Source organism: Thalassophryne amazonica, chromosome 7 (genome assembly GCF_902500255.1).
Source record: "Thalassophryne amazonica chromosome 7, fThaAma1.1, whole genome shotgun sequence".
Classification (NCBI taxonomy): Eukaryota; Metazoa; Chordata; class Actinopteri; order Batrachoidiformes; family Batrachoididae; genus Thalassophryne; species Thalassophryne amazonica.
This window is the reverse complement of record NC_047109.1, coordinates 99,197,676-99,223,096: the sequence shown is the minus strand read 5'-3', so window position 1 is coordinate 99,223,096 and position 25,421 is coordinate 99,197,676. Positions and strand designations below refer to the sequence as shown.

The 25,421-nt window shown below is 43.1% G+C and overlaps 2 protein-coding genes across 2 annotated transcripts; both read left to right on the top strand.

Annotated features, from left to right (window-relative positions):
* Positions 1 to 246: 246 nt before the first annotated feature.
* LOC117513357 (tumor necrosis factor receptor superfamily member 11B-like) lies at positions 247 to 10,188 on the top strand. Its single transcript, XM_034173574.1, has 5 exons — positions 247 to 307; positions 5,488 to 5,875; positions 6,644 to 6,823; positions 9,637 to 9,718; positions 9,798 to 10,188. Exons 1-5 carry the CDS (start codon positions 305 to 307, stop codon positions 10,027 to 10,029), a joined length of 885 nt encoding a protein of 294 aa, XP_034029465.1. The 5' UTR covers positions 247 to 304; the 3' UTR covers positions 10,030 to 10,188.
* A 2,166-nt stretch (positions 10,189 to 12,354) lies between these two features.
* Positions 12,355 to 24,974, top strand: LOC117513508 (tumor necrosis factor receptor superfamily member 11B-like). The gene is made up of 5 exons (XM_034173679.1): positions 12,355 to 12,393; positions 19,107 to 19,194; positions 21,250 to 21,429; positions 24,254 to 24,335; positions 24,414 to 24,974. The coding sequence occupies exons 1-5, from the start codon at positions 12,355 to 12,357 to the stop codon at positions 24,643 to 24,645; spliced, it is 621 nt and encodes a 206-aa protein (XP_034029570.1). The 3' UTR covers positions 24,646 to 24,974.
* The last annotated feature ends 447 nt before the right edge of the window (positions 24,975 to 25,421 follow it).

Here is a 25,421-nt window from a genome sequence, read left to right as displayed (position 1 = left end):
TGAGAAGCAGAAGCAAACAACTTTATTTAATGACACTGCACTTTGTCTGAATGGATCCTAATTACAATGCTTCCTACATGTTTCATAAAATTGTAATACCCTTCTGTTAGTTATTATATTCAAGACTCAACAATATGTACATGTGGAAGTTTTGTCTGACCTTTAAGAGGTCTATGATTTGTGATCTAACCAACAAAGCCGCAGAACACCCACACAGAAAATACAGTTCCTTTGCACAGACTATAAAAAGGAAGTAAATCCATCTCAGAAAACCTTTTCTGCCCAGGTTCCAAACTACAGCAACATGGTAAGTTCGCTCTATAACATTATTAAACATATACTTTAAATGAAGCTCAGACTGATGTGACGATTAGTTAATTGCAGTAATGTGAGAATGCGCTTTAAAAAAAAAAAAAAACACCCATAATTTATAAGGGTTGTAACTCTAAAGTATTTTGTACCAATTTCTCTGGGAAGAAAGTATGGGGGAAAAACTTACATGAGGAATATAAATGAGAAGAAATGTAACTGAAAAACTTGTGTAACTTCTTTTCTTGAAAGTGCATGAATGTAACAGCAATCCATTTTGATTCCATTCAGGATGCTATTTAATAACTATATAATAAATTTGTAGATATTTAGTGCAGGTTTTCTGAGAGTGAATATTTAAAAGATCCCTGAAATCTAATAATATTAGATGTTTGCAGATCATTAAAAAAAAGAGTGGGACAGTGCAGACAGTGTGCATTGATAAAATAATGAATGAAGAATATTCTGATGTAGCTGGAGCACATTAATATGTAGCAGTAAAAAGGATACTGTCTGCTTCAGGTTTTTCACATAGTTCTGCACTCAGAATGATCAAAATAAAGCAAATTTCCAGTAAAATAGGCATTCATAAAGACTTCTCCACTTCAGGTATATCTATTTCATACTTGCATTTTCTAATTGATTGATTTTTGTAGTAGGTTTTACAGTGACATTGTTGAGATTCATTCAAAGAGGTATGAAATAATCTCTGTGTGGCACGATATGGGTAAAGCTGAAATAATTAATTCATCAATCTAACAGTTGATCAACAGTAAAACTTTTTGAATTCTATTGATGGATTCTGATAACAAAAAAAAAAAAAAAAAAAAAATCAGTAAGCCACTTCGGCTGCTCCCTTGTTTTCACTAGGGGTCACCACAGCACATGCAAAGTGGATCTGCATGTTGATTTGACACAAGTTTTACACTGGATGCAACTCTACATTACATGGAGAAAGGTGGCACGGGTGGGATTTGAACAGAGAACCTTTCGCACTGACACCAAGCACACTAACCACTTCGATTCTGATGATGCTGTTTATTTCATGTGTGCTGCATCAAATTATTTTACATTACTGAGCTTTATTGACTTCATTATTCTCAGTGGCACATCTGCAGTGACATTCTGTTAAAATAATTTAATCAAGGTACACTTTGATGTGTTCATTTCTGCTTAAACACTGTTTTTGTGATTTTGTTTCCTTTTTGTAAAGTGAAATAATGTATTTCCATTTCTTTGAAATGAAACCTTCACAGTGAAGCATATTCTGATAGGTAATATTGCAGCTATACTTAAAGTGAGTCAAGAATACATGCCTTGATCTCAAATTATATTAATTGAAATGCAAAGATTTCACAGCATAATAATATTGAGAGATGGAGATCAGAGTTTTCGAGGGTGAAGGTATCTCAGCAAAACTACACCCAGTTAAATCTTCAGTTCATGTGGTGAAGATGAAAGGCTCCATCATTTGATAGAAGGAAGACTGAGCACCTCAAGTTGAAAAAAGACAACATAAACATAACAAAATATTTATTTCTGTAACCCTCACTGGAAAAGTTGTGGAGTAAAATTTGTGGATTAAAGAAAACCTTTGTAACAATTTGCAAACAGAAATTCTAAAGTACATTTCCCTGGAGATACTCTCTAGATTTTGTCCGTAAATGTTACTTAGATATCATTAATGAATTCTACTTTGAAACTGTGTGATGACTAATAAAAACACATTTTTAAGTCTCCACCATCTTGCATCTACTGTATGAATGTAAATCAGATTTTTTTTTTAAAGTTGTTCATGAACTGGAGTTCGACATATAGAAATTAAAATTAGCTTCTCATTTATTTACCACCTGCAACATTAAAATGTTCACGTTAATGCATCAATAATTTTACAAGCAAAGGCGACCCCCAGTGGTCACCAGGATCCTGCAGTTAGCAAAAAGGCTTCACAAGCATCTTGATAGGCCTGTATATTTCTGTATTTTATTTTGCATGCTGAAAGACACCAACATAGCCCAAAATAAGATGTTCACCGGTCCTCACGTGCTTCTCTGAAGCCAAAATTTCAGATCTTTTCATTCTGTAAAACGTAGCCCATCATTAGCAATTGAGCTGTAATGACTCAGCATAAGCATTGCCGAATGGAAAGGAGGCGAATGCTGCAGAAAACTCATCACAGTGGTCGTTATAGCAGAATTCTTGTCATTTGCAGCAGCAGCAGACTGTAGGTACTGATGTGAGGCACTGTCATTTTTCAAAGGTAATGATGTAGACAATAATGTCCTTAATTTAAAGATACAACAGAGTTTTAGCATTTTGCACATCTTCATTATTAAAACAGATAACCTGGGCTCTGATGGCAGCTTAAAAAATTAACATTTTCTGAGGTTATAGATTAATTTCTCACTGTAATACCATACAAATCATTCACATTTTGCTGATTAATACCAGGAGACTCTCTGCACTTAAATCATCCATCTCTTGCTGTCTGCTTTCCCTCCTTGTTAAAGGAGACCTGCATTGAAAAAAATGCAGTCAGATTTTTTGAACAAAAAATGACATATTTACACATGAGATCCTTCTGAATGTAGTAAAGTAAATCTGCAAGCCCAGATCTGTCATTCAACGGAGAAATCTTCATTTGAAAATAACAAATTTACAGCTAAAATTTAGCCCTCCACAAATTGTCCCTCTCATCATGGACGCTGCCGAGACGTCATGGACAAGACCCTCTCTCAGCATGCATTGCGCCAATTGTAATTTGTGAATTTACGTCAGTTTGCATCTGCACCTTTTTCTTGTCTTATACGGAAGGATCTACTTTTTTAAAACTTCATATTGTCTTGCGGCACGTTTGGTGAGTACACATTTCTTTTATTTGTGCTTGAAAATTATTTTGGGGGACTTTTTCATACGCCCGTTTGACTGAGTGGTGTCGCATTGAAAATCTACTGTCTTTTGCCTGCGGTACCGTCACGGGGTACGGAGGCAGGACCCGCAAAGAATCCAAGTCATTAAAAAGTTATAAACCTCTCTCAGCGGCCACGGAGCTCTGCACCTCCGATTACCAAGACGTGCGGCGCTGCGGAAAGTCTGTCCTTGCAGCAACAGGTGTTACTGGCCGCTCGCATCAAAACAGCAAGCGTATTCTCTGGACTTGTGCCAAGTTGGCTGCACCTCCATTCAGTAGACAGGGACGTGGTGCCGGCTGCACAGCAGACACGGGGGCGATGTGAGTGGCCCGCTTCTGCGTTTACTAAGCACAACTCGGTAAGCACAGCGGAGGCAGAAAGCGAGGCGTCGGTGAAGAACGGCGCACGCTGTCGATGTCGTTGCTGATCTGAGCACACAGATCTGTATCTCACATTCATTGCAGTTTACTTTTGGATGTTGAAACCAGGACGTGTATAAGTAACATTACTAACATAAAATCAATTTCAATGCGGGATCAGACTGAAGGCGGGAGCGTGTCGTCTTGTCCCTGACATCATGGAAATGATACGGCTGTACAAACTGTTTTCACAGAGGGCTAAATTTTAGCTGCAAATTTGTCATTTTTAAATGAAGATTTCTCCGCTGAATTACAAATTTGGGCTTACAGATTTACTTTACTGCATTCACAAGGGTCTTATAAATACATAGCTATTTCTTTCTGAAATCTGACCACATTTATTTCAATGCAGGTCTGCTTTAAAGACAAAACAACATCTGGTTTGTCCTTGTCTCTGCGGTACAACGGCATTTTAGGGCCACACTGTTTTTTTTTGTTTGTTTGTTTGTTTTGTTTTTAGACTTCGAGAATAAAGTTGTAATATTACGAGAATAAAGTTGTAATATTGCGAGAAAAAAAACTCATAATCCGGAAAGAAAAAAGCGTGATTCCGGAAATGAAACCTTGACAGCGCACAAAACAGCCTACGTGACTCCTCTCTGTTGCGCCGCATCCACGTCAAACTTCTATAAAACGGTTTTGCTTGCTCATAAACCCAAGTTTGAGGCGCTGTTTAGTTAATTACTTATAAGGCTGTTTCCAAAAAAAAAGCCTTCTAAGGCTGCTTCCACATTATAGCGTTAGCCTACGTTAGCTGTGTTGATGTGTGTTGACAGGGAAACTTGTTTTTTCTCATAAAAATACGACTTTATTCTTATAAAATTCCGACTTTTTTCTCGTAATATTACGACTTTATTCTCGTAATATTATGATTTTTTTTCTCGTAAAATTATGACTTTATTCTTGAAATATTACATTTTATTCTCATAAAATTATGACTTTATTCTCAAAGCCATAAAATTCCGATTTTATTTTCGTAATATTATGACTTTATTCTCGAAGTCTAAAAAAAAATCAATTCAATGTGGCCCTAAAATGCCGTCGTACTGTGGTAAGGAACAAAAGTTTTTTTTTTTGTTTTGTTTGTATTTTGGGGGGGGGGTTTCTAAAGCAGGTGTGACCGATTGGTTTACAGTCTGCTACTCACAGCCAACATGAATGCAGCATAAGGCGAGATGCGCGTAATCGGTCATTTAAAAAAGTTTCTTATATACACACATTTACCTCCAGATACTTCTAGTGAAATTTTTGCCTGTTCAGTGGAGTTCACCAAAAATTGTGACAGTATTTGTGTTCTAAATGTTAGATAATATCTCCTTATTTTATGTTAGTTATCAAGTGTTTGTATTTGTTATCTGTATAAAAGTGTCTGGAACCTGGTTTAGTTTCAAAAAGAGTTAAGTTTCACTTCCATTATGCATGTGCAAGATTCAGTTACAGGGAGGGCTCCCCCTATTTGTGAGAGCCGTAACATATAGACTAAACCACACCCACTGTAACACCCACATGGTATAAAAGTGTTGCACGACTCATTTTCTGGGTCCCTTCACAAGATGGATGCTGTCTGTGGAGACCAAGGCCTGATTTTCAAAGTGACCTTCAGTAAATTCAAAATGAGGAATATATCGATGTGGTTCTTTGTAAGGGGCAGTAAAATACATAAAGAGCTGGGAGAAATTACATTAATCAGTACTCCACAGATTAAATTCGCTTATTGCCCCAAATGATTTACCCAAAAACATCTAAAAACAGAACCTGGTTTTAAAGTGTTGAACTTGCCCTTAAATGAGAGTTTTTGTGACAGTACTTTTGTGTGACAGTGATACATTCACGGCTCCTCTCCACAGCTCTTACTACCGGCGCTCCTCCTTGTGTTCCCCGCCGCCCCACTGATGGCTGGAGGAGCCACACCCACTTACAAACACCACAACCCGGAAACCGGTGAACTCCTCACGTGCGACAAATGTCCGCCTGGCACACATATGGCGGCACACTGCACTGCCACCACGTCCACAGTGTGCGTGCCATGTAGAAAGGACCACTTCACGGACCTGTGGAACTTCCTCCCTCGCTGTCTTTACTGCGACAACTTCTGCATCTACAACCTGGAGGTGGAAGCGGAGTGTTCGCCTGTTAGCAACCGGGTGTGTCGGTGCCAGGAGGGCTTCTACTGGACAGGGGACTTCTGTGTCCACCACACAGAGTGTGGACCTGGACACGGTGTCAGAACCAAAGGTATGAGAGGGGAATAAACTTGCATCACAACCTTGCAAGGTTGTACATTAAATTAATAGTTTTGCATAAAGTATGACAGATCACTCATTTAATTGCTCTTGTGATGTATTGTATGTACATTTTTATTTCACACTGATAAAGAAATTCATGAATTAAGAGCAAAACAATAACATAAATTTTAAATAATCGCTTAACCAGGGGGTCAACAAACCAGCTCCTGGAGGTCTTCCACCCTGTATGATTTACAGGTGTACCAGCTCTAACCACAGCTCTGATTAGTCCATTCTAGTGTTTCTGAGAGCTTAATTGGCTGAGCAGACCTGATAATTAGCGGTAGGTGGGGAAGGAAGCGTGAGAAAACATGCTGGACAGGTGATCTCCAAGAGCAGGATTGCTCACCCTGACGGTTCAGAAAGTGCATTACTGCCACTTAATAAGCTGAAGTGTGAAGAGCAGCTGGGAAGTAACAAAATATACATGTTTATATCATATTGATTTGTGCCATGGGATGGGAAAAAATGTACCTCAATTCAAAGAGAAAGTATACTGTTTTTCATATATATATATATATATATATATATATATATATATATATATATATATATATATATATATATATATATATATCTTGGTAAAATTCTGTTGTACCTGCATTAATGGCAAATGTCCACGAGGTGGAAATGTTGCTCCATTTCAAGAACCTTGAGTGCAGTTTGGCAGAGCATGTGAGACTCTTTAACCCACAATGCTTTTGTTGTTGTCTTTTAGGTACACCACAAATGAACACTGTGTGTGAAAAGTGTTCCAATGTCTCCTTTTCACACACATCTTCAGCCACAGAGCCGTGCATAAAACACACGGAATGCACAACTGGACAGACTGTGCTCTTTCCCGGCTCAGTTTTCCATGACACAGTGTGTGGTTCCTGTGAGGACCTTACAAATGGAGGTGTGTACTTTCCCCTATGCTCAGTTATCGGTTTTAGAATGAGATTCAAACTCAACAAGGTACTTGGATCCTTGTGTTCTGGGTGATTATGTAGCCTGTACAACATGGACAGCCATGTACAACCCCAATTCCATTGAAGTTGGAACATTGTGTAAAATCTAAATTAAAACAGAATACAATGATTTGCAAATCCTCTTCAACCTATATTCAATTGACTACACCACAAAGACAAGATATTTCATGTTCAAACTGATAAACTATTGTTTTTGTGCAAATATTTGCTCATTTTGAAATGGATGTCTGCAACATGTTTCAAAAAAGCTGGGACAGTGGTATATTTACCACTGTGTTACATCCCCTTTCCTTCTAACAACACTCAATAAGCATTTGGGAACTGAGGACACTAATTGTTGAAGCTTTGTAGGTGGAATTCTTTCCCATTCTTGCTTGATGTACAACTTCAGTTGTTCAATAGTCTGGGTCTCCATTGTCGTATTTTGCATTTCATAATGCACCACACATTTTCAATGGGCGACAGGTATGGACAGCAGGCAGGCCAGTCTGGTACCCCCACTCTTTTACTACGAAGCTACGCTGTTGTAACACGTGCAGAATGTGGCTTGGCATTGTCTTGCTGAAATAAGCAGGGACGTCACCCTGAAAAAGACATTGCTTGGATGGCAGCATGTGTTGCTCCAAAACCTGGATGTACCTTTCAGCATTGATGGTGCCATCATAGATGTGTAAGTTGCCCATGCCATGGGCACTAACACCCCCATACCATCACAGATGCTGGCTTTTGAACTTGTGCTGGTAACAATCTGGATGGTCTTTTTTCTCTTTTGTCTGGAGGACACGACATCCATGATTTCCAAAAAACAATTTGAAACGTGGACTCATCAGACCACAGCACACTTTTCCACTTTGCGTCTGTCCATTTCAAATGAGTTTGGGGCCAGAGAAAGTGGCGGGGTTTCTGGATGTTGTTGATGTATGGCTTTCGCTTTGCATGGTAGAGTTTTAACTTGAGATGAGTCGCTAAGATGTAGTGACGAACTGTGTTAACTGACAAAGTGTTCCTGAGCCCACGCAAGTAAGATCCTTTACACACGGTTTTTAATGCAGTACCGCCTGAGGGATCGAAGGTCACGGGTATTCAATGTTGGTTTTCGGCCTTGCCGCTTACGTGTAGAAAGTTTTCCAGATTCTCTGACTCTTCTGATTATATTATGGACTGTAGATGATGGAATCCCTAAATTCTTTGCAAGTGAACATTGATAAACATTGTTCTTAAACTGTTGGACTATTTTTTCTTGCAGTTCACAAAGTGGTGATCCTCGCCCCATCTTTGCTTGTGAATGGCTGAGACTTTTGGGGATGCTCCTTTGATACCCAATCATGACACTCACCTGTTTCCATTTAGGTGTTCTTTGAGCATTCATCAATTTCCCCGTCTTTTGTTGCCACGTCCCAACTTCTTTGAAATGTGTTGCAGGCATCCATTTCAAAAGTAGCAAATATTTGCACAAAAACAACAAAGTTTATCAGTTTGAACATTAAATATCTTGTCTTTGTTCTGTATTAAATTGAATATAGGTTGAAGAGGATGTGCAAATCATTGTATTCTGCTTTTATTTACATTCTACACAACGTCCCAACTTCATTGGAATTGGGGTTGCAGACCTGTGTGTATTAATTTATTTTTTAGTTAATAAGGAAGTGTGGGAGTATGGAGTGAGGGGGTCCCTTCTCAGGGCCATCCAATCTCTGTACTTGCAAAGCGAGAGCTGTGTTCGGGTGCTCGGCAGTAAGTCAGACTCGCTTCCGGTGGATATTGGCCTCCTTTGTCACCAATCCTGTTCATGGATAGGATATCGAGGCATAGTCGAGGGGACGAGGGTTTCCGGTTTGGTGGGCTCAGGGTCTCATCACTGCTTTTTGCAGATGATGTGTCCTGTTTGGCTTCAATCGGCCGACGACCTCCACCACTCACTGGATCAGTTCGCAGCCGAGTGTGAAGCAGCTGGGATGAGGATCAGCACCTCTAAATCTGAGGGCATGGTTCTCAGCAGGAAACCGATGAATTGACTACTACTGGTAGGGAATGTGGCCTTGCCCCAGTGAAAGAGTTCAAGTACCTTGGGGTCTTGTTCACGAGTGAGGGGGCGATGGAGCATGAGATTGGCCGGAGAATCGTGCGCAGCAGGGGCGGTATTGCATTCACTCTACCATACTGTTGTGACGAAAAGGGAGCTGACCCAAAAGGCGAAGCTCTCGTTCTACTGGTCAATCTTCGTTCCTACTCTACCTATGGTCATGAGTGTTGGGTCATGACCGAAAGAACTAGATCGTGGGTACGAGCGGCCGAAATAGGCTTCCTCAGGAGGGTGGCTGGTGTCTCCCTTAGAGATAGGGTGAGAAGTTCGGTCATCCATGGGGAGCTCGGAGTAGAGTCGCTGCTCCTTCACATTGAAAGGAGCCAGCTGAGGTGGTTCGGGCATCTGGTAAGGATGCCTCCTGGGCGCCGCCCAAGGGAGGTGTTCCAGGCACGTCCATCTGGGAGGAGACCCCGGGGAAGACCCAGGACTAGGTGGAGAGATTATATCTCCACACTGGCTTGGGAACGCCTCAGGATCCCCCAGTCAGAGGTGGTCAATGTGGCATGGGAAAGGGAAGTCTGGGGTCCCCTGCTGGAGCTGTTGCCCCTGCGACCTGAGCCCGGAAAAGCGATTGATGATGACAAGATGTTAATAAGGAAAAAACAACATAGTCTGTGTTAAAACTAAAGCTATTTCCAAATTTTGTTTTTTCAGGTGACTTTTTCAGGTCTTTCCTCTCTGGATTTTTTTCCACTCACAGTGTGCGTGTGAGGAAAATGAAGAAATTTGTTAGCAGGTGGGTGTGATCTTCTGTAGACCTCTCCAGATTGATCTTCCTCTTCTGTGGCTCATAAACCATCCTCTGTCGCCAACAGACACATCCAGGAAGCAGGCATACCGAGGCGCTCCAGGGGTACGGCTCTGCACAGACAGAGAGTGAAGCTCCTGGAACAAATCAAAGCGTGGCTGGCCCACGCTCCGGAGGAGCAGCTGAGGCAAGTGCCTCAGATGTTGAGGACTTCACGGCTCACCTCCTTGGCAGACAAACTGGAGAAAAGGCTCAGTGATATTCAGCGACATGGCTCAAATTGTGGCTTAGCAACATGAGAAAGCAACACACTTGTAAGAATATGAAGTTAAAAGCCTACCTCTGTCTGGAGTCTTAATTATACACATGAAGACCTTTCTGAGTAGAATTATGTTAAATTTCCAATCATCCTAATCTTAATTAATCCATAGAAAATTATTATGAGAAAGATGCTCATCGACGGCTGCTTGAAGTGAATCTTTTTTTAATTTTCAAAGTGCAAGTCTTATTTGTCTTCAGCGGTTTTCTGTGTATATTGGACTCAGACTATTATTTTAGTCCAGATTTATGATAAGAAAAAAGTGACTGACGTATAAAATGTAAAATAAACCATTTTGTTTGTGTAACTGTTTTAATACAAAATGAGCTATACTAAAATAAATGTTGTTGTAGAAGTGTCAAAAGTTGTGTGATGCTTTTACTTTCATGTACAGCTGCTGGATAAACTTTACAAAAAAAAAAACAAATCCCTGCAGCCTTGACCTGCAATTTAAGTACACTACCACAAGGGAACCATCACCTTATCGTGGTGTAGAGAGGTTTGTGTGCCAGCCATTATTAACCTGAGAGCTGTGTTGTCTGGAGCCTTTGTGCTCCTGGTAGGGTCTCCCATGGCAAATAGTCTCAGGTGAGATGCCAGGACTAAGAATGGTCCACAAGACACCATGACAGAACCAGGCAGAGGAAATGTGAGCCAGCCCGGAGGAAGCCCAGGGCCACCATCTGAAGCCAAGCCTGGATGTAGGGCTCGTCAGTGAGCACCTGGTAGCTAGGGTCGCCATGGGGCCCAGTCGGGCACAGCCCGAAAAGGCAACGTGGACCTTCCATCTCCACCTTGTGGGCTCACCACCCGCAGGGAGAACCGCAGGTGTCGAGTGCGCTATTTCCATGGGTGGCAGTGAAAGTCCAGGGCCTCAGCGGACCAGACCCAGGTTCCAGGGGCTAACTCTGGGAGTGTGGAATGTCACCTCGCTGTGGGGTAAGGAGCCAGAGCTTGTGCAGGAGGTGAAGCAATACCAGTTAGATCTGGTGGCCTCACCTCCACGCACAGCCTCGGCTCTGGAACCACTCTCCTTGATAGGGGCTGGACCTTATTCTCTGGAGTGTGCCCAGGGTGTGAGGCACCAGGGGGTGTGGGGATACTCATGAGTCCCCGGCTGAGCACTGCTACATTGGAGTTTACCCCCGTTAGATGAAAGGGTCACCTCCCTGCACCTTCGGGTGGCGGGGGGGAAAACTCTGACCTGTTGTTTGTGCGTATGCACTGAACAGCATTTTGGAGTATTCGGCCTTCTTGGAGTCCCTGAATGGAGTCCTGTGTGGGGGCTTCTGGTGGACCGTGAGGCACCTCAGGAGGGGAAAATGGGGAACCTTCCAAGCATCTACAGTAAGGATGGGACTCTGTTGACCTCAACTGAGGATGTAATCCACCGCTGGAAACACTTTGAGGAACTCCTGCATTAGACAGTAGGGGCAGAGCTGGAAGCTGATGGAGGATTTTCATCAATTTCCCTGGTGGCAGTCACTGAGGTAGTCAAACAACTCCACAGTAGCAAGGCCCCTGGGGTTGATGAGATCCATCCAGAAATGCTGAATGCTCTGGGTTGGTGGGATTGTCTTGGATAAGACGTCTCTTCAACACTGCATTGACGTCTGGGACAGTGACTAAGGAGTGGCAAACTGGGGTGGTGGTCCCCATATTTAAAAAAGGGGACCAGAGAGTGTGTGCCAACTACAGGGGTATCACTCTACTCAGCCTCCCTGGTAAAGTCTACTCCAGGGTGCTGGAAAGGAGGGTTCGGCCGATAGTCAAACTTTGAAGAGGAACAATGCAGGTTCTGTCCTGGTCCTGGAACAACTGGCCAGCTTTTCACTCTCACAAGGATCCTGGAGGGTGCCTGGGAGTATGCCTATCCATTCTACATGCGTTTTGTGGACTTGGAAAAGGCGTATGATGGGATACCCCGGGAGATACTGTGAGAGGTGCTGCTGGAGTATGGAGTGGGGGGTCCCTTCTCAGGGCCATCCAATCTCTGTACTCACAAAATGAGAGCTGTGTTTGGGTGCTCGTCAGTAAGTCGGACTCGTTTCCGGTGGAGGTTGGCCTCCGCCAGGGCTGCGCCTTGTCACCAATCCTGTTTGTGATATTCATGGACAGGATATCAAGGCATAGTCAAGGGGCGGAGGGTTTTCAGTTTGGTGGGCTCAGGGTCTCATCACTGCTTTTTGCAGAAGATGTGGTCCTGTTGGCATCATCAGCTGGTGACCTTCCACACTCACTGGATTGGTTCGCAGCCAAGTGTGAAGTGGCTGGGATGAGGAACATCACCTCTAAATCTGACGCCATGGTTCTCAGCAAGAAACTGATGGCTTGCCTACTACAGGTAGGGAATACGGTGCCCCAAATGAAGGAGTTCAAGTATGTCGTGGTCTTGTTCACAATTGATGGGACAATGGAGTGATTTGCTGGAGAATTGGCGCAGCAGGGGCGGTATTTAATTCGCTCTACCATACTGTTGTGACAAAAGGGAGCTGACCCAAAAGGCAAAGCTCTCGTTCTACTGGTCAGTCTTCATTCCTACTCTCACCTATGGTCATGAAGGTTGGGTCATGACTGAAAGAACTAGATCATGGGTACAAGTTGCCGAAATGGGCTTCCTTAGCAGGGTGGCTGGTGTCTCCCTTAGATATAGGGTGAGAAGTTCGGTCAACTGTGAGGAGCTCGGAGTAGGGTCGCTGCTCCTTTGTGTTGAAAGGAGCCAGCTGAGGTGGTTTGGGCATCTGGTAAGGATGCCTCCTGGGTGCCTCCTTAGGGAGGTGTTCCAGGCACATCCATCTAGGAAGAGACAACGGGGAAGACCCAGGACTAGATGGAGAGATTATATCTCCACACTGACCTGGGAACGCCTCATGATCCCCCAGTCAGCGGTGGTCAATGTGGCACAGGAAAGGGAGGTCTGGGGTCCCCTGCTAGAGCTGTTGCCCCTGTGACCCAATCCCGGATAAGCGGTTGAAGAGTGAGGAGTGAGTGTCCACAAGGTGTCACCGTTTTCCCTCTTTAATCCTTAAGTCATAACTTCTATTGTGTGTCAAGCCTGTGGATTTATTATTGGCGTTATTTCTTTACTTATTCAATTAACTCACATGATGACACTAAAGTTAGAAATCTCTTGGGTGCTTTACTGCTGGTTCACACGTTAGTTATCGTGTGTATAAAAAAAAAACAAATCGTCAACATTAAGGTGCACCAAATAACGTTAAAATAGTCTGCAGTAACCTTTTTAGCATTATTTCGCTGCTATTTTGAGCATACAGTGGATTTTTGGTGTTTACGGGACAACAGTCAATCAATCAATCAATTCAATCAATTTTATTTATATAGCGCCAAATCACAACAAACAGTTGCCCCAAGGCGCTTTATATTGCAAGGCAAGGCCATACAATAATTACGTAAAAACCCCAACGGTCAAAACAACCCCCTGTGAGCAAACACTTGGCGACAGTGGGAAGGAAAAACTCCCTTTTAACAGGAAGAAACCTCCAGCAGAACCAGGCTCAGGGAGGGGCAGTCTTCTGCTGGGACTGGTTGGGGCTAAAGGAGAGAACCAGGAAAAAGACATGCTGTGGAGGGGAGCAGAGATCAATCACTAATGATTAAATGCAGAGTGGTGCATACAGAGCAAAAAGAGAAAGAAACACTCAGTGCATCATGGGAACCCCCCAGCAGTCTACGTCTATAGCAGCATAACTAAGGGATGGTTCAGGGTCACCTGATCCAGCCCTAACTATAAGCTTTAGCAAAAGGAAAGTTTTAAGCCTAATCTTAAAAGTAGAGAGGGTGTCTGTCTCCCTGATCTGAATTGGGAGCTGGTTCCACAGGAGAGGAGCCTGAAAGCTGAAGGCTCTGCCTCCCATTCTACTCTTACAAACCCTAGGAACTACAAGTAAGCCTGCAGTCTGAGAGCAAAGCGCTCTATTGGGGTGATATGGTACTATGAGGTCCCTCAGATAAGATGGGACCTGATTATTCAAAACCTTATAAGTAAGAAGAAGAATTTTAAATTCTATTCTAGAATTAACAGGAAGCCAATGAAGAGAGGCCAATATGGGTGAGATATGCTCTCTCCTTCTAGTCCCCGTTAGTACTCTAGCTGCAGCATTTTGAATTAATGAAGGCTTTTCAGGGAACTTTAGGACAACCTGATAATAATGAATTACAATAGTCCAGCCTATAGGAAATAAATGCATGAATTAGTTTTTCAGCATCACTCTGAGACAAGACCTTTCTAATTTTAGAGATATTGCGTAAATGCAAAAAAGCAGTCCTACATATTTGTTTAATATGCGCTTTGAATGACATATCCTGATCAAAAATGACTCCAAGATTTCTCACAGTATTACTAGAGGTCAGGGTAATGCCATCCAGAGTAAGGATCTGGTTAGACACCATGTTTCTAAGATTTGTGGGGCCAAGTACAATAACTTCAGTTTTATCTGAGTTTAAAAGCAGGAAATCAGAGGTCATCCATGTCTTTATGTCTGTAAGACAATCTGCAGTTTAGCTAATTGGTGTGTGTCCTCTGGCTTCATGGATAGATAAAGCTGGGTATCATCTGTGTAACAATGAAAATTTAAGCAATGCCGTCTAATAATATTGCCTAAGGGAAGCATGTATAAAGTGAATAAAATTGGTCCTAGCACAGAACCTTGTGGAACTCCATAATTAACCTTAGTCTGTGAAGAAGATTCCCCATTTACATGAACAAATTGTAATCTATTAGATAAATATGATTCAAACCACCGCAGCGCAGTGCCTTTAATACCTATGGCATGCTCTAATCTCTGTAATAAAATTTTATAGTCACAAAGTTAGTTGTGTTAATTCATTACTTACGCAAGTGTGCACACACACACACAAACACACAATAAATAAATAAAAATAGCCTGATCTCGTAATTATAAGATCTTTTCTCGTAATTACGAGATCAGAGGTCTGATTTGTTTTTAACCAGTGATTGCAATACGCTTCCGTAATTACTACTTTGAGTATACAATAGATTTTTGTAACTTCCAGCACAATAATTACAAAGTTAAGTTCATTCCTTCCACAACTATACTCAACAAAAATATAAACGCAACACTTTTGGTTTTGCTCCCATTTTGTATGAGATGAACTCAAAGATCTAAAACTTTTTCCACATACACAATATCACCATTTCCCTCAAATATTGTTCACAACCAGTTGAAATCTGTGATAGTGAGCACTTCTCCTTTGCTGAGATAATCCATCCCACCTCACAGGTGTGCCATATCAAGATGCTGATTAGACACCATGATTAGTGCACAGGTGTGCCTTAGACTGCCCACAATAAAAGGCCACTCTGAAAGGTGCAGTTTTATCACACAGCACAATGCCACAGATGTCGCAAGATTTGAGGGAGCGTGCAGTTGGCATGCTGACAGCAGGAATGTCAACCAGAGCTGTTGCTCGTGTATTGAATGTTCATTTCTCTACCATAAGCCGTTTCCAAAGTCGTTTCAGAGAATTTGGCAGTACATCCAACCAGCCTCACAACCGCAGACCACGTGTAACCACACCAGCCCAGGACCTCCACATCCAGCATGTTCACCTCCAAGATCGTCTGAGACCAGCCACTCGGACAGCTGCTGAAACAATCGGTTTGCATAACCAAAGAATTTCTGTACAAACTGTCAGAAACCGTCTCAGGGAAGCTCATCTGCATGCTCGTCGTCCTCATCGGGGTCTCCACCTGACTCCAGTTCGTCGTCGTAACCGACTTGAGTGGGCAAATGCTCACATTCGCTGGTGTTTGGCACGTTGGAGAGGTGTTCTCTTCACAGATGATGCAAAGGAGATGTGTTGCACTGCATGAGGCAAATGGTGGTCACACCAGATACTGACTGGTATCCCCCCCCAATAAAACAAAACTGCACCTTTCAGAGTGGCCTTTTATTGTGGGCAGTCTAAGGCACACCTGTGCACTAATCATGGTGTATAATCAGCATCTTGATATGGCACACCTGTGAGGTGGGATGGATTATCTCAGCAAAGGAGAAGTGCTCACTATCACAGATTTCAACTGGTTTGTGAACAATATTTGAAGGAAATGGTGATATTGTGTATGTGGAAAAAGTTTTAGATCTTTGAGTTCATCTCATACAAAATGGGAGCAAAACCAAAAGTGTTGCGTTTATAAAACAATCAGACAAACAACAGCAAAGGCTGAAGATTTATGATCAAGCTCACAAAATAGCACCAATCGGCCATAGTAGTTGTTTGCATGCATTACATTTTTGTAGGGATTCTTTGCCATAAAATCCACAGATTAACAAACTATCAGGCTGGATTGTCAGGAATTGCTGGACACAAATGCACGGCTCAAACAAACAGCTCTGGTTATTAAAAGGCTTTACAGCTGAGGATTGCAGAGGTCGGTACACGAGTAGGCAGTCAAGGAAAACCAGCAGTACAAAATTCATCAGACAAAAAGGCGTGGTTGTTACAACGGGCTGGAGGTCATGAACACACAAGCAGGCAGACAGGACTATGGAACGCAGGTACAGAGCTGGAATGAAGGCACAAGACACAACAAACTGGTGAAGAGCTAACACACCCAGTGAGCTTATATAACCCCAGGTGATAATCAGCAAATCAGAAACAGGTGTGCATGGAAAGCACCAGAACAAGGGTGTGGCCAGAGAGAGGTAAACACCCACCACCAAGAACCAAGAGACAGACAAGTTGAGACAGACAAGAGAAGTAGAGAAAACTGTCAGTAAAACGATAGTGTAAAGGTTCTTATTTAATCTTTGAACCTGCTGTTTCAATTCTTGACATGTTTTGTGTTTTGGGTCTTTCTTTTCCAACTTGCGTCATCTTTACTTGATTGATGGTTTAACCTGACAGATAACAAAGTCAGTCAGTCCCCCCCAAACACTGTGTATATGAACACATCGTTTTTATTTAGAATTGCAGAATTTCAGCCTACATTTCTCACTCTGAAATAATCTGTTCCCGCTTGTATCAAGTTCAAACAATTCCTGATGATATTGTGTTTTAGATATTTTATTCCTCTCATGATGGACAGTCACTACTGTGAGTTTGAATGTATTTACTCTTTCCTTACCAAAGTTACCTGGAGGAACAAAATATTTCAGCCACCTGAAAGACTGTACTCACTGTATGACATATAGCTTAATTTGGGTCTTGCTTCTATTGTTGCTTATAGATTCCTTGGAAGAAGTGGAAGCCTAAATGAGTTTTTTGATATGTAGCTGTCATAATTAAAGAAATATACACTTTATGTATAGATTTATCATAATAGAACACAAACACAATCAAGATTTTTGTTATTGAGATTTCTTCTAAATGTAATTTTGTTCATTCTTTGTTGGAAATATTATTATTGTTGTTGTTGTTGTTGTTGTTGTTGTTGTTATTATCATTATTATTATTATTATTATTAACATTACCATTTTCTCCTCCTGTGGTGTTGCTGTCTTTCCACAGTAGCTGATGTGAAGACATTGTTGTGAAAGTGTAGTGACACGGACCCACACCAGGGGGCGCAAATGAACGGTCAATAGATGAGCCAAAAATTAACAATTTAATGTTGTGAAGGAGCACAACGAACATACAGACAATCTCAGAATATGATTACAGTCAATCCACAAAGGTGACGTGTGGGCAGGCTCGAGGATAGAAGACGTCTGTCCTGAGAAGAGCCGGAACCACACGATTTCCGCCACCACCGAACCTGGTGAATACTGGAGCCGCCAAGTCCCGAATTCCCAGGTGATCACCGTCCCCGACTGTCGGATCTGGTACTGCTGGTGAGAACAAAGACAGTCAAGTGTGGGTGTGTGTACACCCCGTAACAACAACGGTGGGAATGCCACCTCCACCTCTCACTCAATATGTAGCAGAGTACCGCAGTGATTCCTCAGGGGAAAAGAGTGCAGTCCAGCACTCAATCAGCTCCCGCAGACAGAGGATAACAGGTACTCCTGCAAAGACTCACAATATACAGATTGATGTGTAAAACACAAACGGCTGAGTATATTACCTCCAATGAAGTACAATATCTCGGCAACGAGGTGGAGATGACGTCTGGTCTTTATGGAGTGAGATGATGTTGAGTAGATGGGTGACAGCTGTCAAGAGATAATGAGTGACAGCTGTCACCCCCGGCTGTGTCCGTGGCGGCAGCGCCCTCTCGTGCCTGAAGCCCGCACTTCAGGCAGGGCGCCCACTGGTGGTGGGCCAGCAGTACCTCCTCTTCTGGCGGCCCACACACAACAGACATTCAGTGACGTATTCAGAAAGAAAACAAACAAAACAAAACAAAAAACAAATTTTTGATGCAAAATAAATAAATTGCCCATAAGGGCAAGGACACAACTGTCAGTTGTTTTTTTGTTTTTTTGTTTTGTTTTTTTTTTGTTTTTTTTGCTGTCAGTCCATATTTTTTTCCAAAATGAATAAACAGTCAAGATCTTGCTGAGCATTTGAGCAGCTTTTGTCGCCATCTAGCAGGTGAAGTTAGACGCGGTTTTTGGCACAGGCGAGGCGGGCAGTCGCCCGGGGCGCCTTTTTTCATGACATACGAGGTCTGTCAATAAAGTATAGGTCCTTTTTATTTTTTTCAAAAACTATATGGATTTCATTCATATGTTTTTACGTCAGACATGCTTGAACCCTCGTGCGCATGCGTGAGTTTTTCCACGCCTGTCGGTGACGTCATTCGCCTGTGAGCACTCCTTGTGGGAGGAGTCGTCCAGCCCCTCGTTGGAATTCCCTTGTCTGAGAAGTTGCTGAGAGACTGGCGCTTTGTTTGATCAAAATTTTTTCTAAACCTGTGAGGCACATCGAAGTGGACACGGTTCGAAAAAATAAGCTGGTTTTCGATGAAAATTTTAACGGCTGATGAGAGATTTTGAGGTGATACTGTCGCTTTAAGGACTTCCCACGGTGCGAGATGTCGCGCAGTGCTGCCAGGCGCCGTCGTCAGCCTGTTTCAAGCTGAAAACCTCCACATTTCAGGCTCTATTGATCCAGGACGTCGTGAGAGAACAGAGAAGTTGCCAGGAGGGCTTCTACTGGACAGGGGACTTCTGTGTCCACCACACAGAGTGTGGACCTGGACACGGTGTCAGAACCAAAGGTATGAGAGGGGAATAAACTTGCATCACAACCTTGCAAGGTTGTACATTAAATTAATAGTTTTGCATAAAGTATGACAGATCACTCATTTAATTGCTCTTGTGATGTATTGTATGTACATTTTTATTTCACTCTGATAAAGAAATTCATGAATTAAGAGCAAAACAATAACATAAATTTTAAATAATCGCTTAACCAGGGGGTCAACAAACCAGCTCCTGGAGGTCTTCCACCCTGTATGATTTACAGGTGTACCAGCTCTAACCACAGCTCTGATTAGTCCATTCTAGTGTTTCTGAGAGCTTAATTGGCTGAGCAGACCTGATAATTAGCGGTAGGTGGGGAAGGAAGCGTGAGAAAACATGCTGGACAGGTGATCTCCAAGAGCAGGATTGCTCACCCTGACGGTTCAGAAAGTGCATTACTGCCACTTAATAAGCTGAAGTGTGGAACAGCAGCTGGGAAGTAACAAAATATACATGTTTATATCATATTGATTTGTGCCATGGGATGGGAAAAAATGTACCTCAATTCAAAGAGAAAGTATACTGTTTTTCATATATACGAGGGCTGTCAATAAAGTTACGGTCCTTTTTATTTTTTTCAAAAACTATATGGATTTCATTCATATGTTTTTACGTCAGACATGCTTGAACCCTCGTGCGCGTGCGTGAGTTTTTCCACGCCTGTCGGTGACGTCATTCGCCTGTGAGCACTCCTTGTGGGAGGAGTCGTCCAGCCCTTCGTCGGAATTCCTTTGTCTGAGAAGTTGCTGAGAGACTGGCGCATTGTTTGATCAAAATTTTTTCTAAACCTGTGAGACACATCGAAGTGGACACGGTTCGAAAAATTAAGCTGGTTTTCAGTGAAAATTTTAACGGCTGATGAGAGATTTTGAGGTGATTCTGTCGCTTTAAGGACTTCCCACGGTGCGAGACGTCGCTCAGCGCTCTCAGGCGCCGTCGTCAGCCTGTTCAAGCTGAAAACATCCACATTTCAGGCTCTATTGATCCAGGACGTCGTGAGAGAACAGAGAAGTTTCAGAAGAAGTCGGTTTCAGCATTTTATCCGGATATTCCACTGTTAAAGGAGATTTTTTTAATGAAAGACGTGCGGACGGGTCCGCGCGTCGGGACGCAGCCGCCGCGACGCTCCGCCACAGGAAAAACACCTCTGTTGAAAGCCTTAAGGACAAGTTGGAACATGTCCTGCCTGTTAAACAATTTCTCATATACTCACTCCACTGAAAGCCATCAAAAGCCGCCTGGATTTTACAAATGGTTATCAACACGGAGGTGTTTTTCCTGTGCCGCCGCACCGCCTCGGCTGCGTCCCGACGCGCGGACCCGTCCGCACGTCTTTCATTAAAAAAATCTCCTTTAACAGTGGAATATCCGGATAAAATGCTGAAACCGACTTCTTCTGAAACTTCTCTGTTCTCTCACGACGTCCTGGATCAATAGAGCCTGAAATGTGGAGGTTTTCAGCTTGAACAGGCTGATGACGCCGCCTGAGAGCGCTGAGCGACGTCTCACACCGTGAAAAGTCCTTAAAGCGACAGAATCACCTCAAAATCTCTCATCAGCTGTTAAAATTTTCACTGAAAACCAGCTTAATTTTTCGAACTGTGTCCACTTCGATGTGTCTCACAGGTTTAGAAAAAATTCTGATCAAACAACGCGCCAGTCTCTCAGCAACTTCTCAGACAAAGGAATTCCGACGAGGGGCTGGACGACTCCTCCCACAAGGAGTGCTCACAGGCGAATGACGTCACCGACAGGCGTGGAAAAACTCACGCATGCGCACGAGGGTTCAAGCATGTCTGACGTAAAAACATATGAATGAAATCCATATAGTTTTTGAAAAAAATAAAAAGGACCGTAACTTTATTGACAGCCCTCGTATATATATATATCTTGGTAAAATTCTGTTGTACCTGCATTAATGGCAAATGTCCACGAGGTGGAAATGTTGCTCCATTTCAAGAACCTTGAGTGCAGTTTGGCAGAGCATGTGAGACTCTTTAACCCACAATGCTTTTGTTGTTGTCTTTTAGGTACACCACAAATGAACACTGTGTGTGAAAAGTGTTCCAATGTCTCCTTTTCACACACATCTTCAGCCACAGAGCCGTGCATAAAACACACGGAATGCACAACTGAACAGACTGTGCTCTTTCCCGGCTCAGTTTTCCATGACACAGTGTGTGGTTCCTGTGAGGACCTTACAAATGGAGGTGTGTACTTTCCCCTATGCTCAGTTATCGGTTTTAGAATGAGATTCAAACTCAACAAGGTACTTGGATCCTTGTGTTCTGGGTGATTATGTAGCCTGTACAACATGGACAGCCATGTACAACCCCAATTCCATTGAAGTTGGAACATTGTGTAAAATCTAAATTAAACAGAATACAATGATTTGCAAATCCTCTTCAACCTATATTCAATTGACTACACCACAAAGACAAGATATTTCATGTTCAAACTGATAAACTATTGTTTTTGTGCAATATTTGCTCATTTTGAAATGGATGTCTGCAACATGTTTCAAAAAAGCTGGGACAGTGGTATATTTACCACTGTGTTACATCCCCTTTCCTTCTAACAACACTCAATAAGCATTTGGGAACTGAGGACACTAATTGTTGAAGCTTTGTAGGTGGAATTCTTTCCCATTCTTGCTTGATGTACAACTTCAGTTGTTCAATAGTCTGGGGTCTCCATTGTCGTATTTTGCATTTCATAATGCACCACACATTTTCAATGGGCGACAGGTATGGACAGCAGGCAGGCCAGTCTGGTACCCCCACTCTTTTACTACGAAGCTACGCTGTTGTAACACGTGCAGAATGTGGCTTGGCATTGTCTTGCTGAAATAAGCAGGGACGTCACCCTGAAAAAGACGTTGCTTGGATGGCAGCATGTGTTGCTCCAAAACCTGGATGTACCTTTCAGCATTGATGGTGCCATCATAGATGTGTAAGTTGCCCATGCCATGGGCACTAACACCCCCATACCATCACAGATGCTGGCTTTTGAACTTGTGCTGGTAACAATCTGGATGGTCTTTTTTCTCTTTTGTCTGGAGGACACGACATCCATGATTTCCAAAAACAATTTGAAACGTGGACTCATCAGACCACAGCACACTTTTCCACTTTGCGTCTGTCCATTTCAAATGAGTTTGGGGCCAGAGAAAGTGGCGGGGTTTCTGGATGTTGTTGATGTATGGCTTTCGCTTTGCATGGTAGAGTTTTAACTTGAGATGAGTCGCTAAGATGTAGTGACGAACTGTGTTAACTGACAAAGTGTTCCTGAGCCCACGCAGTAAGATCCTTTACACACGGTTTTTAATGCAGTACCGCCTGAGGGATCGAAGGTCACGGGTATTCAATGTTGGTTTTCGGCCTTGCCGCTTACGTGTAGAAAGTTTTCCAGATTCTCTGACTCTTCTGATTATATTATGGACTGTAGATGATGGAATCCCTAAATTCTTTGCAAGTGAACATTGATAAACATTGTTCTTAAACTGTTGGACTATTTTTTCTTGCAGTTCACAAAGTGGTGATCCTCGCCCCATCTTTGCTTGTGAATGGCTGAGACTTTTGGGGATGCTCCTTTGATACCCAATCATGACACTCACCTGTTTCCATTTAGGTGTTCTTTGAGCATTCATCAACTTTCCCAGTCTTTTGTTGCCACGTCCCAGCTTCTTTGAAATGTGTTGCAGGCATCCATTTCAAAAGTAGCAAATATTTGCACAAAAACAACAAAGTTTATCAGTTTGAACATTAAATATCTTGTCTTTGTTCTGTATTAAATTGAATATAGGTTGAAGAGGATGTGCAAATCATTGTATTGTGCTTTTATTTACATTCTACACAACGTCCCAACTTCATTGGAATTGGGGTTGCAGACCTGTGTGTATTAATTTATTTTTTAGTTAATAAGGAAGTGTGGGAGTATGGAGTGAGGGGGTCCCTTCTCAGGGCCATCCAATCTCTGTACTTGCAAAGCGAGAGCTGTGTTCGGGTGCTCGGCAGTAAGTCAGACTCGCTTCCGGTGGATATTGGCCTCCACCAGGGCTGCGCTTTGTCACCAATCCTGTTCATGGATAGGATATCGAGGCATAGTCGAGGGGACGAGGGTTTCCGGTTTGGTGGGCTCAGGGTCTCATCACTGCTTTTTGCAGATGATGTGGTCCTGTTGGCTTCATCGGCCGACGACCTCCACCACTCACTGGATCAGTTCGCAGCCGAGTGTGAAGCAGCTGGGATGAGGATCAGCACCTCTAAATCTGAGGGCATGGTTCTCAGCAGGAAACCGATGAATTGACTACTACTGGTAGGGAATGTGGCCTTGCCCCAAGTGAAAGAGTTCAAGTACCTTGGGGTCTTGTTCACGAGTGAGGGGGCGATGGAGCATGAGATTGGCCGGAGAATCGGCGCAGCAGGGGCGGTATTGCATTCACTCTACCATACTGTTGTGACGAAAAGGGAGCTGACCCAAAAGGCGAAGCTCTCGTTCTACTGGTCAATCTTCGTTCCTACTCTTACCTATGGTCATGAGTGTTGGGTCATGACCGAAAGAACTAGATCGTGGGTACGAGCGGCCGAAATGGGCTTCCTCAGGAGGGTGGCTGGTGTCTCCCTTAGAGATAGGGTGAGAAGTTCGGTCATCCATGGGGAGCTCGGAGTAGAGTCGCTGCTCCTTCACATTGAAAGGAGCCAGCTGAGGTGGTTCGGGCATCTGGTAAGGATGCCTCCTGGGTGCCGCCCAAGGGAGGTGTTCCAGGCACGTCCATCTGGGAGGAGACCCCGGGGAAGACCCAGGACTAGGTGGAGAGATTATATCTCCACACTGGCTTGGGAACGCCTCAGGATCCCCCAGTCAGAGGTGGTCAATGTGGCATGGGAAAGGGAAGTCTGGGGTCCCCTGCTGGAGCTGTTGCCCCTGCGACCTGAGCCCGGAAAAGCGATTGATGATGACAAGATGTTAATAAGGAAAAAACAACATAGTCTGTGTTAAAAACTAAAGCTATTTCCAAATTTTGTTTTTCAGGTGACTTTTTCAGGTCTTTCCTCTCTGGATTTTTTTCCACTCACAGTGTGCGTGTGAGGAAAATGAAGAAATTTGTTAGCAGGTGGGTGTGATCTTCTGTAGACTCTCCAGATTGATCTTCCTCTTCTGTGGCTCATAAACCATCCTCTGTCGCCAACAGACACATCCAGGAGGCAGGCATACCGAGGCGCTCCAGGGGTACGGCTCTGCACAGACAGAGAGTGAAGCTCCTGGAACAAATCAAAGCGTGGCTGGCCCACGCTCCGGAGGAGCAGCTGAGGCAAGTGCCTCAGATGTTGACGACTTCACGGCTCACCTCCTTGGCAGACAAACTGGAGAAAAGGCTCAGTGATATTCAGCGACATGGCTCAAATTGTGGCTTAGCAACATGAGAAAGCAACACACTTGTAAGAATATGAAGTTAAAAGCCTACCTCTGTCTGGAGTCTTAATTATACACATGAAGACCTTTCTGAGTAGAATTATGTTAAATTTCCAATCATCCTAATCTTAATTAATCCATAGAAAATTATTATGAGAAAGATGCTCATCGACGGCTGCTTTGAAGTGAATCTTTTTTTAATTTTCAAAGTGCAAGTCTTATTTGTCTTCAGCGGTTTTCTGTGTATATTGGACTCAGACTATTATTTTAGTCCAGATTTATGATAAGAAAAAAGTGACTGACGTATAAAATGTAAAATAAACCATTTTGTTTGTGTAACTGTTTTAATACAAAATGAGCTATACTAAAATAAATGTTGTTGTAGAAGTGTCAAAAGTTGTGTGATGCTTTTACTTTTCATGTACAGCTGCTGGATAAACTTTACAAAAAAAAAAACAAATCCCTGCAGCCTTGACCTGCAATTAAGTACACTACCACAAGGGAACCATCACCTTATCGTGGTAGAGAGGTTTGTGTGCCAGCCATTATTAACCTGAGAGCTGTGTTGTCTGGAGCCTTTGTGCTCCTGGTAGGGTCTCCCATGGCAAATAGTCTCAGGTGAGATGCCAGACTAAGAATGGTCCACAAGACACCATGACAGAACCAGGCAGAGGAAATGTGAGCCAGCCCGGAGGAAGCCCAGGGCCACCATCTGAAGCCAAGCCTGGATGTAGGGCTCGTCAGTGAGCACCTGGTAGCTAGGGTCGCCATGGGGCCCAGTCGGGCA

What these genes read in the sequence shown, in the direction of transcription:
- LOC117513357 (XM_034173574.1), top strand. An exon ending in ACACGGTGTCAGAACCAAAG is followed by an intron (nt 5,876 to 6,643) that starts GTATGAGAGGGG and finishes GTTGTCTTTTAG; the next exon opens with GTACACCACAAATGAACACT. An exon ending in ATGAAGAAATTTGTTAGCAG is followed by an intron (nt 9,719 to 9,797) that starts GTGGGTGTGATC and finishes TGTCGCCAACAG; the next exon opens with ACACATCCAGGAAGCAGGCA.
- LOC117513508 (XM_034173679.1), top strand. Translation starts at nt 12,355, where the DNA reads ATGGTTCTCAGCAAGAAACTGATGGCTTGCCTACTACAG. An exon ending in ACACGGTGTCAGAACCAAAG is followed by an intron (nt 19,195 to 21,249) that starts GTATGAGAGGGG and finishes GTTGTCTTTTAG; the next exon opens with GTACACCACAAATGAACACT. An exon ending in ATGAAGAAATTTGTTAGCAG is followed by an intron (nt 24,336 to 24,413) that starts GTGGGTGTGATC and finishes TGTCGCCAACAG; the next exon opens with ACACATCCAGGAGGCAGGCA.